This window comes from Neolamprologus multifasciatus, chromosome 13 (assembly GCF_963576455.1).
Source record: "Neolamprologus multifasciatus chromosome 13, fNeoMul1.2, whole genome shotgun sequence".
Classification (NCBI taxonomy): domain Eukaryota; kingdom Metazoa; phylum Chordata; class Actinopteri; order Cichliformes; family Cichlidae; genus Neolamprologus; species Neolamprologus multifasciatus.
This window is the reverse complement of record NC_140451.1, coordinates 17,664,072-17,676,272: the sequence shown is the minus strand read 5'-3', so window position 1 is coordinate 17,676,272 and position 12,201 is coordinate 17,664,072. Positions and strand designations below refer to the sequence as shown.

The 12,201-nt window shown below is 42.0% G+C and overlaps 1 protein-coding gene across 3 annotated transcripts in view; it reads right to left on the bottom strand.

Moving 5' to 3' along the window:
- Positions 1 to 12,097, bottom strand: part of LOC146505368 (ATP-binding cassette sub-family C member 2-like) — a 47,755-nt gene extending 35,658 nt beyond the window's left edge. For all 3 annotated transcript variants that reach the window (XM_085181759.1, XM_085181760.1, XM_085181762.1), the window contains exons 1-2: positions 11,932 to 12,097; positions 11,265 to 11,417 (exon numbers count right to left, since the gene is read on the bottom strand). In XM_085181759.1, the coding sequence (XP_085037885.1) occupies positions 11,265 to 11,417; positions 11,932 to 11,976 (198 nt within the window). In that variant the 5' untranslated portion in view covers positions 11,977 to 12,097. The remainder of the gene's footprint in view (positions 1 to 11,264; positions 11,418 to 11,931) is intronic.
- Between the last annotated feature and the right edge of the window lie 104 nt (positions 12,098 to 12,201).

Below are 12,201 nucleotides of genomic sequence, written 5' to 3'. Positions count from 1 at the left end.
GGTATTGTTTTCGGCAAATACCACAGCCTTGAAAAAAAGCTTGCATGTGAATTTTCGGTTAAATTTTTTGGTCAAATACACCTAAAACAATGTCTAGAATGTGAAATGTTGGTATAATGGTGCTACTTGAAGCCTGAAAACGATCTCCCATAAAAAACGAGCAAACAGCAGTAGCAGATGTCCTGACTGGGTTCTACGTTAGCATTTAGATCCCTCCAGAGTTTTGTGCACACGGTTTAGGTAAAAATGAAAAAGGTTGATGTAGATCATTGGTTAAATGATCACCAAGCAATATTTGTTTGTGCAGACCTGCCATAGCTGTGGGGGACTAATCCAACCGGAATAGTATGGTGAGGGAAGTTTGTTCTTCCGGTGCCGTCTGTGTGTTTTGTCGTGTGCTGGAGTACGCATTAAAGTTTCACAGCGGACTAACATCGAGAGTGATTATTGGCTCGTCGCATCACACGAGAGTGCTACATGGTGTCAGAAGACGGTACGGACGTCACGCCAGCGCGTATGTATATATCCCTTTCGGGGTACCGCACTGCTTTGTGCGCTGTGTTGGATTAGCCGCTAAAGAAAAAAGAAAAGGGAAAAGAAGTCGCCCCATCATGGCGGACGGATTTCGCAGACCTGACCCTCTGGTTTTTGATGAGAACATTGCCGAGAATTGGCGTGTTTTTGAACGGGAATATGATATTTTCATCGCCGCTGCTCACTCTGACAAACCGGCAAAGACTAGGGCTTACATTCTACTAAATATTGCTGGACCAGACGCCATTGAACGAGAACGCTCATTCGTTTATGCTCCTGCCGTTCGCGCAGCTGGTGCAGATGGAGATATACTCACTGCTGCCGAGTCCAGAGAGGATCCAGAATGTTTGAAGGCAAAATTTCGAGAAATCTGCAATCCTCAACACAACAGGACGATGGAAAGATATAGATTCCACACCAGAAATCAGAAGCCAGGTGAGACACTTGAATCATTCATCAGTGATTTAAAGATCAAGGCTAAATGTTGTCACTTTGGGGACCTCACTGACGAGATGCTCAGTGATCGTATCGTCTGTGGTGTCATTAGCGACACGTTGAGAAAGGCTCTGCTAAGAGACAGCGAGCTAACACTTGCTAAAGCTATCTCGGTGTGTCGAATACACGAAATGACTGAAAAAAACAGCAAGACACTAGCTACACAAGCTACCAGTGTCGACGCAGTAAAGCCCATTCTGAACAGCAAGCACAAGCCTAAGCCCCTTTCATTCCCACAGACTGTCACCAAATGCTCCAATTGTGGAGGCAGCCATGTGGCCAAGCGAGACAAGTGTCCAGCATTTGGACAACAGTGTCACAACTGTAAAAAACTGAATCACTACAAAAGTTGCTGCAAGTCTAAACCACGCAGCCATCACAGAGCCCACCCTAACAGACAGACTTCAAGGCGGCTTGTGAACGAATTAACAGTGAGTGAGCCACCACTTCAGGATGAAACGTTTTACGTGGATGGTGTAGAGCTTGACAGACAGATTGACTGCATCCACACTAAAGCTAATAAAAAAGATGAGGGATTTGTCACAATTCACATAAATGGCGAGCCCACTGAGATGAAAGTAGATACAGGAGCAAAATGCAATGTCATGTCACTTAAGACTTTCGAAACAGTGAATGGCGGAAGACAGACAGTCAAACAAGATAATCCTGTGAGCCTTGTTGCCTATGGAGGCACGAGAATTCAGACCACTGGAACTGTTACACTCCCTTGTTGCTTAAAGAAGCAGTGTCACACGTTGCCTTTCTTTTTGGTGGATAGAGAGGTGCAACCGCTGCTAGGATTTCGAGCATGCATGGAAATGGGCATTGTGAAAATGAGCCCTGAGGTCCACCAGATCAGCACAGAAAGCAGCACAGATTTCAGCTCTCACATATTCACACAATACTATGACCTGTTCAGTGATGAACTGGGGGAACTTCCAGTCACATACTCAATGATGCTAGACCCTGATGTACAGCCTGTGGTCCGTCCAGCTCACCGCATCCCCGTCGCGATGCAAGAAAGAGTCAAAGCTGAACTTGAACGCATGCAACGCATCGGCGTTGTAACACCAGTCACCGAGCCTACTGACTGGGTGTCCTCAATGGTGGCAGCACACAAGAAAGACAAGCATGAGATCAGACTGTGCATAAATCCAAAAGACCTCAACACAGCACTGAAAAGACCCCATCACCCAATGCGCAGCGTTGAGGAAGTGGCAGCACAGATGTCAGGAGCGACAGTGTTCTCAGTGCTAGATGCAAAAAACTCCTTCTGGCAAATACGACTCGACGAGAAATCCTCAATGCTGACCACATTCAGCACCCCATTTGGGCGATACAGGTTTCTGCGGATGCCCTTTGGTATCAATTCAGCCAGTGAGGTGTTCCAGCGCTCCATGGAACAGCTGTTTGCCGGTTACCCGTGCTCTGTCATCGTGGATGACATCATCATCGGAGGACACGGAGTGGCCGAACATGATGCCAACCTGAAGAAAGTGCTGACACGTGCTCGAGAGATCAAACTCAGGCTAAACCCTGACAAGTGCAAATTTCGCCTAGATCAAGTGTCATATGTGGGCCACATCTTCACAAGGGACGGTCTAAAAGCAGACCCCTCCAAAACCACAGCAATAGGAGCAATGCCGGTGCCCACGGATGTCACGTCGCTACAGCGCTTCCTCGGTATGGTTAATTACCTTGGGAAATACATACCAAACCTTAGTGAGATTGCAGCACCCCTAAGGAAACTAACCCACAAGGAGACTGCGTGGTGCTGGTTCCCACAGCACCAGGAGGCTTTCGACCACCTCAAATCATGCCTCTCCAGCCCGCCAGTATTGGCGTATTACAATGTCAAGGAGCCAGTCACACTGACATGTGATGCATCATGCTATGGGCTGGGTGCCGCGTGTTTGCAAAATGGCAGACCGGTGGCCTTCGCCTCGCGTGCTCTCACTGACACAGAGACGCGATATGCTCAAATAGAGAAGGAGCTCCTCGCCGTGGTGTTTGCCTGCACGAAGTTCAAAGATTATGTCTATGGCAAAGCAACAATCATTGAAACCGACCACCAGCCCCTGGTGACCATAATAAAAAAGCCAATCCATGCCGCCCCTGCCCGGCTCCAGAGGATGTTACTGCGACTACAGAGTTACGACATCAGTCTGGTCTACAAAAAGGGGAAATACATGTATCTAGCCGACACCCTTTCAAGAGCCCCGCTCGCCCCGCTGTCACGCTGCCCGGTTGAACACACTGATTATGACGTGATGACAGTGCGCTACATCTCCACTGCTCGCCTGGAGGAGCTAAGACAGCACACAGCACAAGATGATGTGCTACAAGCGCTCAGCACAGTCATTCAGCGAGGATGGCCCAGCAGAGAGAGCCAAGTACAGCCCGCTCTAGCTCCGTTTTTTCCATATAGAGATGAGCTCAGCATGGAGGATGGGATCATCATGAAAAGCCACAAAACTGTCATTCCCCAGTCCCTGCACAAAGAGTACATCAACATCGTACACAAAGGCCATCCAGGTACCGAAGCAACCAAGCGCAGAGCTAGGAGTGTCATTTTTTGGCCAGCAATGTCAAAAGACATCGCAGAAGAGCTGCTCTCTTGCACTGTGTGTAACAGCACTAAGACACATCAGCAGAGAGAACCACTACAACTGCACCCTGTTCCAGACCTACCATGGTCAACGGTGGCTGCTGACATTTTTACCTGGCATGGAAAACAATACCAGGTCCTTGTGGATTCCTATTCAGGATGGATTGAGATTGACCTTCTCCGTGACTTGACCACAGCAGCGGTCATCTCCAAGCTAAAGAGACACTTTTCAGTTCATGGCACACCGCACACGCTCCTCACTGACAATGGCAGACAATACACTAGTCAACAGTTTATTGATTTCGCAAAACAGTGGGACTTCACCCATTCAACCAGCAGCCCAGAGTTTCCACAGTCAAACGGTCTTGCTGAGAGAGCGGTGCGCAGCGCAAAACACCTCATGGAAAAATCTCACCGAGATGGAACCGACGTGTTTCTTGACCTTCTAAACCTTAGAAACATTCCCCGTGACACACAACTAGGCTCCCCTGCTGAACGTCTCATGTCTCGTCAGACACGCGCAGGCATTCCTGTGTGCAGCAAGCTGTTGGCACCCATTGCAAAAGACACAGGACAGATCTGTGACCGACTTCGCGACAAAAGACTCAAACTGAAGCGTCACTATGATAAGTCCAGCCGCACGCTACAGCCGTTGCAAGAAGGACAAGTGGTCCGCGTGCAGACAGAGAAAGGCTACGACAAGCTGGGAATTGTGGAAAGGAAGAGCAAGGAGCCACGATCCTACATCATTCAGGTCGATGGAAGAACCTACAGGAGGAATCGCCGCCACATCCTCCCAGTGGCAGAACCGCCGCCGCCACCACTCCATGACTATGACCCTGAGTGCGAGGACACTAACCATTCTACAATGGACAGTTCCACACTCACACCGCAATCACACACACGCTCAAACGAAGATTCACAAAACACATCCTCTCCTCAGCCCCAACCTGCTGTGCAGGTGCCCGGCCAGAACATTGTGAACCAGACACCATACACTACACGTGCAGGTCGCATCTGCAGACCCAACCCAAGATACATGTAAATGGAAAACACTAGGAAGCCTTAGGTGTAATCAGTTTGTTGTCAGTATGTTAAAATATGATGCTTGCTGGCTATTTGCATTTTTCATAATTGCTGTTATGTTAAGGTGTGGGGTTACTCCGAGCAAAAAACACTGTTAAGTTAAAGTTGTGTTAAGAAGCACTGTTTAGAAACTTGTGAGTGAATTAGTTTTGTTAGGTGCTACAAGCTAAATGGGGAAGATGTAGATCATTGGTTAAATGATCACCAAGCAATATTTGTTTGTGCAGACCTGCCATAGCTGTGGGGGACTAATCCAACCGGAATAGTATGGTGAGGGAAGTTTGTTCTTCCGGTGCCGTCTGTGTGTTTTGTCGTGTGCTGGAGTACGCATTAAAGTTTCACAGCGGACTAACATCGAGAGTGATTATTGGCTCGTCGCATCACACGAGAGTGCTACAGTTGAGGTTTTACATTTAGTTCAGTACTACCTGTTGCCTGTGTCCTTATCTTTTGGGAAAATACTTTACACAAGTAATGTCTCAAAAAGGATTCCTTTTTTTTTTTTTTTTTTTTTTTTTTTTACTGTGCTGCAATTGATTTGTGCCATTAATTAGTGTCAACTAATTTTTATTCAATCTCCACATAGGATATGCTTGTGAAGATGGAATATGGGGGAGAGCAGAAGTGCGTTGAAGTTCCACAAAGTGATGAATGAAGGACATGCATATTGTATTTTGTATTTATTGAAATAAGTGATGAGAATGCTGTTATTTGCATTTACCAGCTCACCTATGTCAGACCTTTTGATAAACGAAATTCTAATGAAAGTGAGAACATGTACACTGTTACATCTTTCAGAAAATGTTTTGAAATTGTGGTGCACAGTTCAGAATAAATGTTTTTCAAAAACCATTGCGTCTTTTTAGTAAATGTTTATTTCCAAAAGAAATTTCTAGAAGTTCAGAACAGTAAAATTCCCGCTTTTTAGAATTAATTAGAAGATAACTCTTACGTAGTTAAACTAAAATACTCTTTGAGAGTTAATATATAAACTCTTAACACCAAGTGTTAAATTATCAACTCCAGAGAGATTTGGTGTTTAACACTAAATCAGAGTTAACATACCAACTCTCCAAAAAGAGTTAAATTAACACTCTCTGGTGTGGACCCATATAGACACTTTAAAAGTGTTGAAATCAAATCTGACAGTGTTAATTTGGACATGCTGGATTTGCTGTGTACATGTTCTCACTTTCATTAGAATTTTGTTTATCAAAAGGTCTGACATAGGTGAGCTGGTAAATGCAAATAACAGCATTCACATCACTTCATTCAATAAATACAAAATACAATATACATGTCCTTCATTCATCACTTTGTGGAACTGCAACTCACTTCTGCTCTCCCCCATATTCCATCTTCACAAGCATATCCTATGTGGAGATTGAATAAAAATTAGTTGACACTAATTAATGGCACAATCAATTGCAGCACAGTAAAAAAAAAAGGAATCCTTTTTGAGCCATTACTTGTGTAAAGTATTTTCCCAAAAGACAAGGACACAGGCAAAAGGTAATACTGAACTAAATGTAAAACCTCAACCTTTTTCATTTTTACCTAAACCGTGTGCACAAAACTCTGGAAGGATCTAAATGCTAACGTAGAACCCAGTCAGGACATCTGCTACTGCTGTCTGCTCGGTTTTTTTTAATTTTCTTATGGGAAATCGTTTTCAGGCTTCAAGTAGCACCATTATACCAACATTTCACATTCTAGACATTGTTTTAGGTGTATTTGACCAAAGGTTTGACTGAAAATTCACATGCAAGCTTTTTTCAAGGCTGTGGTACTTGCCCGCAAACAATACCTTTCAGCCAGCTAAAACAGAATATTATGCTATCACCGAGCAACATGGCTAATGCCTTTCACACAGCTTTGTCTCAACTCCAAAGAGCCACAGAAGTAAAAGCTAATAATAATAATTGAAACAATCTTTGAAAAAATGACTTACCAAGCATGGCAAACAACTCAAATATGTAGAGCAAAATGTTCTGAAACGGCTTCACTTCAGCTTCGTTTGGAGCCTATGGTGCTGGGGGCGGAGTCTGTGAATTTATTCTATTGGTGTCATAGCCCCTCTAGGAGTTCAGAGTTAAGAGGTCAAGAGTTAATATTTCCATTGTAACACCTCCAGATTTGACATAGAAACACTCATTTTTAACACTCGATTTTAACTACTGTCATTTTACACCTCAGAGTTACATTAAAAGAATGTGACTCTACTAAGAGTAAAATTAACTCTAAGACTACTAACACCAAAACATTTAACACTTTTGAATTTGCTGTGTAGAGACAAAGCACGTACAAACTCCAAAACACTTGCAAACTCCAAAACACTTGCAAACTCCAAAACACTTGCAAACTCGAACAACACTTGCAAACTCCAAAACACATGCAAACTCCAAAACACATGCAAACTCCAAAACACTTGCAAACTCCAAAACACATGCAAACTCCAAAACACTTGCAAACTCCAAAACACTTGCAAACTCCAAAACACAACGGAAGTGCTCCAGGATGCTAGGGGCAGTGTTGAGCTTTTGTTACCTAGTAACTACATAACCCAGGAAGTACCAATGACCGGATTTGGGCTGTATCCCAATTCAGGGTCTGCAGCCTTAAAGGCCGCATTTTAAGGCTGATTACATCACAGCGACACGACGAAGGCTGTCCCAATTCAAAGGCTGCTCGAAATGCGGCCCTCAAATGCGTCCTTAATTTCCCTGAATTTTAAGGATGGGTCGGTGTAGCCTTCATGGCCCAACATATCCCAGATTTCATAGTGGTGTGGATAATTTTGCCGAAAAAAAACGGCGGAAGCGGAGCCGCCGAAGAGTAAACTTTCAGAAGTAAGTACTGAATATTATGTCACTTATTTATGCGCAAATGTTTTTATAATGAAGAACATTAAAACATTACTGTTGGCCACATGTCGGGAAAGTTATGTGACATTAGTGATGTTTGTACTAACTTGGTTTTAAAGCCTTTACTTCAAAATATACGCCGTTCAATAGTTGACTTTAATCTTACAGAGAATGTGATGATTTTATGGATAATTAAAGTCAGTCCTATACACAAACACAACAAGCTGAAAGTCAGTGATGCTGCTCGGTTTGCAGTCCTGAATATCACAGCACAAGCAGGATTCACTGCACTGTTAATTCAATTCAATTCAATTCAATTTTATTTATATAGCGCCAAATCACAACAAATGTCGCCTCAAGGCGCTATTTGTTGTGTTGCTTAATGTTAGCTATGTTATATTGCTGCCTCTGTTCGGTGGTGTCGAGCCAAACGGCCTTTAACGTGTGTTTGAACGAGCTGACGGTTCACTCGTTAAGCTGAAAGAAAGACACTTTAATCACAGGAGTCACACATGTGTCCACTGTACCATCTGGGAACTCTTCTTGTTTCGTAATAACACAATCCTCCTTCTTTTGTGCTGTTGTGTAGCAGTGTATACACCTGAGACTGTCACCTGTCTGTCTGTCCTGCACTCTCTCTCCTTTTCTTTCTCTCTGATTGTGGAATAAAAGTATGAACATTCATTTATAAGTTACACTTGTGTTTGAATCCTGCAGCTTATCACACATTTGATTTCCATGTGTGACAACTGCCAGTGTCCAGAGTGAGTACAGACTGAGGGACCCACTGCTGCACATCATCTGTGAGGCTTTGCACCCCTAATGATCCACCAGGACAAACTCAGCAGTGTGTGAGGAAGAGGAGGAGGAAGAGCCAGCAGCAGCTGACAGATGGAGAGAATAGACAGACTGTTCCCTGTTTTTGAAGGACTGCTAGGAAAGTTTAACATAACTAATTGTCCTGAATCAGTCTTTTTAGGTAATGTTCAAATAATTTTATCATTCCAGTGTTTTCAGTGTGGGAGAAAGTACTCAGGGCCTTCAAGTTACACACTATGAAAGGAAGAAACAAGTTTAATATTCAGAAACCTAAAGTATGTATCAGCAGCAGAATGGACCTAAAAATAAATATTTGTTTCAGTTCTATGAAGCTTTGAGTATTTTGGATTAGTAGTACTGCTGTGTTTGTTGCATCATATTGCTGTAATTGTTTATATGCTTTATATATTCTGAGGTAAGTTGATCAATAGTGTTACATGATATTCTATAAGGATGTTATGTGTTTGTATACTTTCTGCCCAGTTTGACCCATTTAGCAGAAGTCAGCCTGTTTAAGGCTCTGATATCTATTCTGTATGACTTAGGGCAGTTATGACATGGTCTGATTTTCTCACCCAATAAAGGAATATTCAATATATCAGTCTACTCTTCATTTTATCAGAAACAGTTATCACAGCTTGTACATTTTCTTTTTATAAATATATGTAAGCAATGAGCCAAATTTAGTAATGCCAACATACTGAAGGAACAATATTTGTCTCTTATATATGATACACCTATATATGCAATGTCAAAGATACTTGTCTTTGAGTGAAGATTTAAGGTGAAAAGACATATAAATAACTGCAACTTGAATCTGTATTGTGACACAGAGTTCATGTTCACTGCTGTAATAACTAATAATGATTAATATAATAACTATAATATTGGCCATATTATATTTACATTACCAAAGTGATATGACTTTAGTCTCATGAACAACATTAGCTAATTGTTATTTACTAACTAATCTTAAATGACTGTTCAGTACAGAAATGAAGCCCAAAAATCATGTTTTACAGTCCTGTGGTCTCAGCCTCAGATACTTATCAAATCACACAAAGCTCTTGTAGAAACAAACAAACAAATGAACAAAATATGTTCTCCTTCATTTCTGTCAAACAAAGTTGTATGACACGTTTCCAGCAGTTAGTATCATGGTTGCTAGGCAACCTGGGAAGTGCAACGGAGACTAGACCGTCCCATACAGACAAACTTGCCGTTTATTTTGCAAATCGAGCTCAACACTGCCCCTAGCGTCCTGGCGCACTTCCGTTGTGTTTTGGAATTTGCATGTGTTTTGGGGTTTGCATGTGTTTTGGAGTTTACAAGTGTTTTGGAGTTTGCAAGTGTTTTGGAGTTTGCAAGGGTTTTGGAGTTTGCATGTGTTTTGGAGTTTGTACGTGCTTTGTCTCTAGGGGCCACCGTAAAAATGCTATTAAATCATATAGTATTTTTAATTATACAATCCCATGATTTCATAGGCATTTAACATGTATTGTCCAAACTCATTAATATATCTTGAGAATAATATAAAATATGTATTTCTGTTTTTATAGGTTTATGGTATATTTACCAGTTTGGGTCAATAATTCTAAAAAGTACATAACCAATAAAAAATGCAGCATTTTTTTTAATTATACCCTGTGAGGGTTTACAAATACTAAATGGAAATTATTTACTCATAAAAGGAACATTTATAGATGTTGTCACCATTTTCTTGGGATGAATGTGTGAGGTCAAATATTTCATGAATCATACTTTATATGCATTTTTACGATTTTGGCTGCAGTATGGTGAACAATACCAAAGCCTGGAATAAGTATGCATTTCACATACCACCGTGACCACTGTCACATGAAACCAGGCTGTTATACAGAAATAGGAGAGACAGGTTACCACCCCAGATGTGTCCTCACCTGACCGGAGGAAAGCGGAGTGCCAGAAGGCTGCGACCAGCCTTTGGGCCAACAAGGGAAAGCCAAGTCTAAACCACGGCGTCTCCCCAACAGTTATGACCAATTAAAAGCATCATACATAATTCTCTGTAATGTTAAGTAAAGGTCGCTCTCTTTCAGGACGTTGGTTACAGCTAACTGCTTGCAGACTGTGGTTTTCTGAATCAAAGAGATCCATGTAGATGCTTATGGGTTGAACTGCTTGAGGCAATAAATGATTGGAAACTTGGGTTCAGACTACATCCTTCTTTTACCCAAGATAAAAAGAATGCGCAAGAAATGCTTCCATCAAAACACAACATATGTGTTAATTGTCAACAAATCCAAGTAAAGGTACATAAACTACTTTTAATGTCATTTTGTCATCTTTTACTGTCATTTTACTGTAATTTGATTCATATTTTATGTATTAAAAAAACTAATTCAGTTTTTCCTGTAAATACTGTAGAACTGTACAGTAAAAAATATTTCTTTACAGTATAATAATAATAATGGATTGGATTTATATAGCGCTTTTCAAGGCACCCAAAGTGCTTTACAATGCCACTATTCATTCACTCTCGCATTCACACACTGGTGGAGGCAAGCTACGGTTGTAGCCACAGCTGCCCTGGGGCAGACTGACAGAAGCGAGGCTGCCATATCGCGCCATCGGCCCCTCTGGCCAACACCAGTAGGCGGTAGGGTAAAGTGTCTTGCTCAAGGACACAACAACCAGGACAGAGAGCCCGGGGAACGAACCGGCGACTTTCCGGTTACCGATACGCTTCCCAACCCCCTGAGCGCCCGGTCGCCCGTGTATACAGTTAAACATTTGAAACTAGAACACAGCTACCTAAGCTATAAACTGAAACAACAATTTTTTTTATAAAGATGCCTTTATTAGATGGTATTTCTTACCTGTTTGCAGATGTAGAGCTTGGACAGCTGTTTTGTGTTTACTTTTGCACTCTGACAGAGAGCCAGCAGGTGCCATGGGGCACAGAGCCACAGGAAACAAAGGGGGATCCATACAAGAACTGTCTGTTCCACACGCTTCAGATATGAAGCATTCTGAAGGACACAAACACACATGCATAACAAAGTCCTGCTGCCCTTCTAAGGCAACCAGAAAGTTGTTTTAAAAATGCAACTGATTAACTTTCTGAAACCAGAAAGTTAATCATTTTCTTTTCCATCTTTTTGGAAGATGTCTTTCATAGTTGCTGTGACAAATACAAACCATGACCTTCCTGTTTGTCCAATCTGTGTTGAACAGACTGACACAATAACATGAACAGCTTTTTATACGTACATCTTTCATTTTTACTGCCTTTTAATCAGCTTCACTTTTCTTACAGCTTTTATTTCTCCAAAGCATAAAAAAAGAAAAAAAAAAGATCTTAAAAAAAAAAAAAAAAAACAACGCCCAAAACTATGACATCAACATGTCCCTGACATGGTATTATAAGGTGTTATATGTCTGCTGTCATTCTCAACTTACATTCCAGACAATTTACTTTGTATGTTACTAGTCTGATATGTTTGTTTGAATTAATTCTTCAGTCTTTCTGCTTGTTTAACTCACCCAAAAAATGGACCCACAGTACTCCTCCAGAGCTGCCGCACACATGCTTTACAGTGATAGCTTCAGTCAACCTCAGCTGATCAGACAAGCCGACGCCTCTCACCCTCTGCCCAACTACTGCCGTGTTTTACTCAAATACTGCTGCTTTCTCCTCTGTCCACCCACAGTTCACTGACAATTGTAGGATGTGGCTGTAAGGGACTTTGATCCGTGAGGTTTTTTTAAGCAGAAAAAAAGTTGCTTATTCCCTCTACAGAGAAACAACATTAA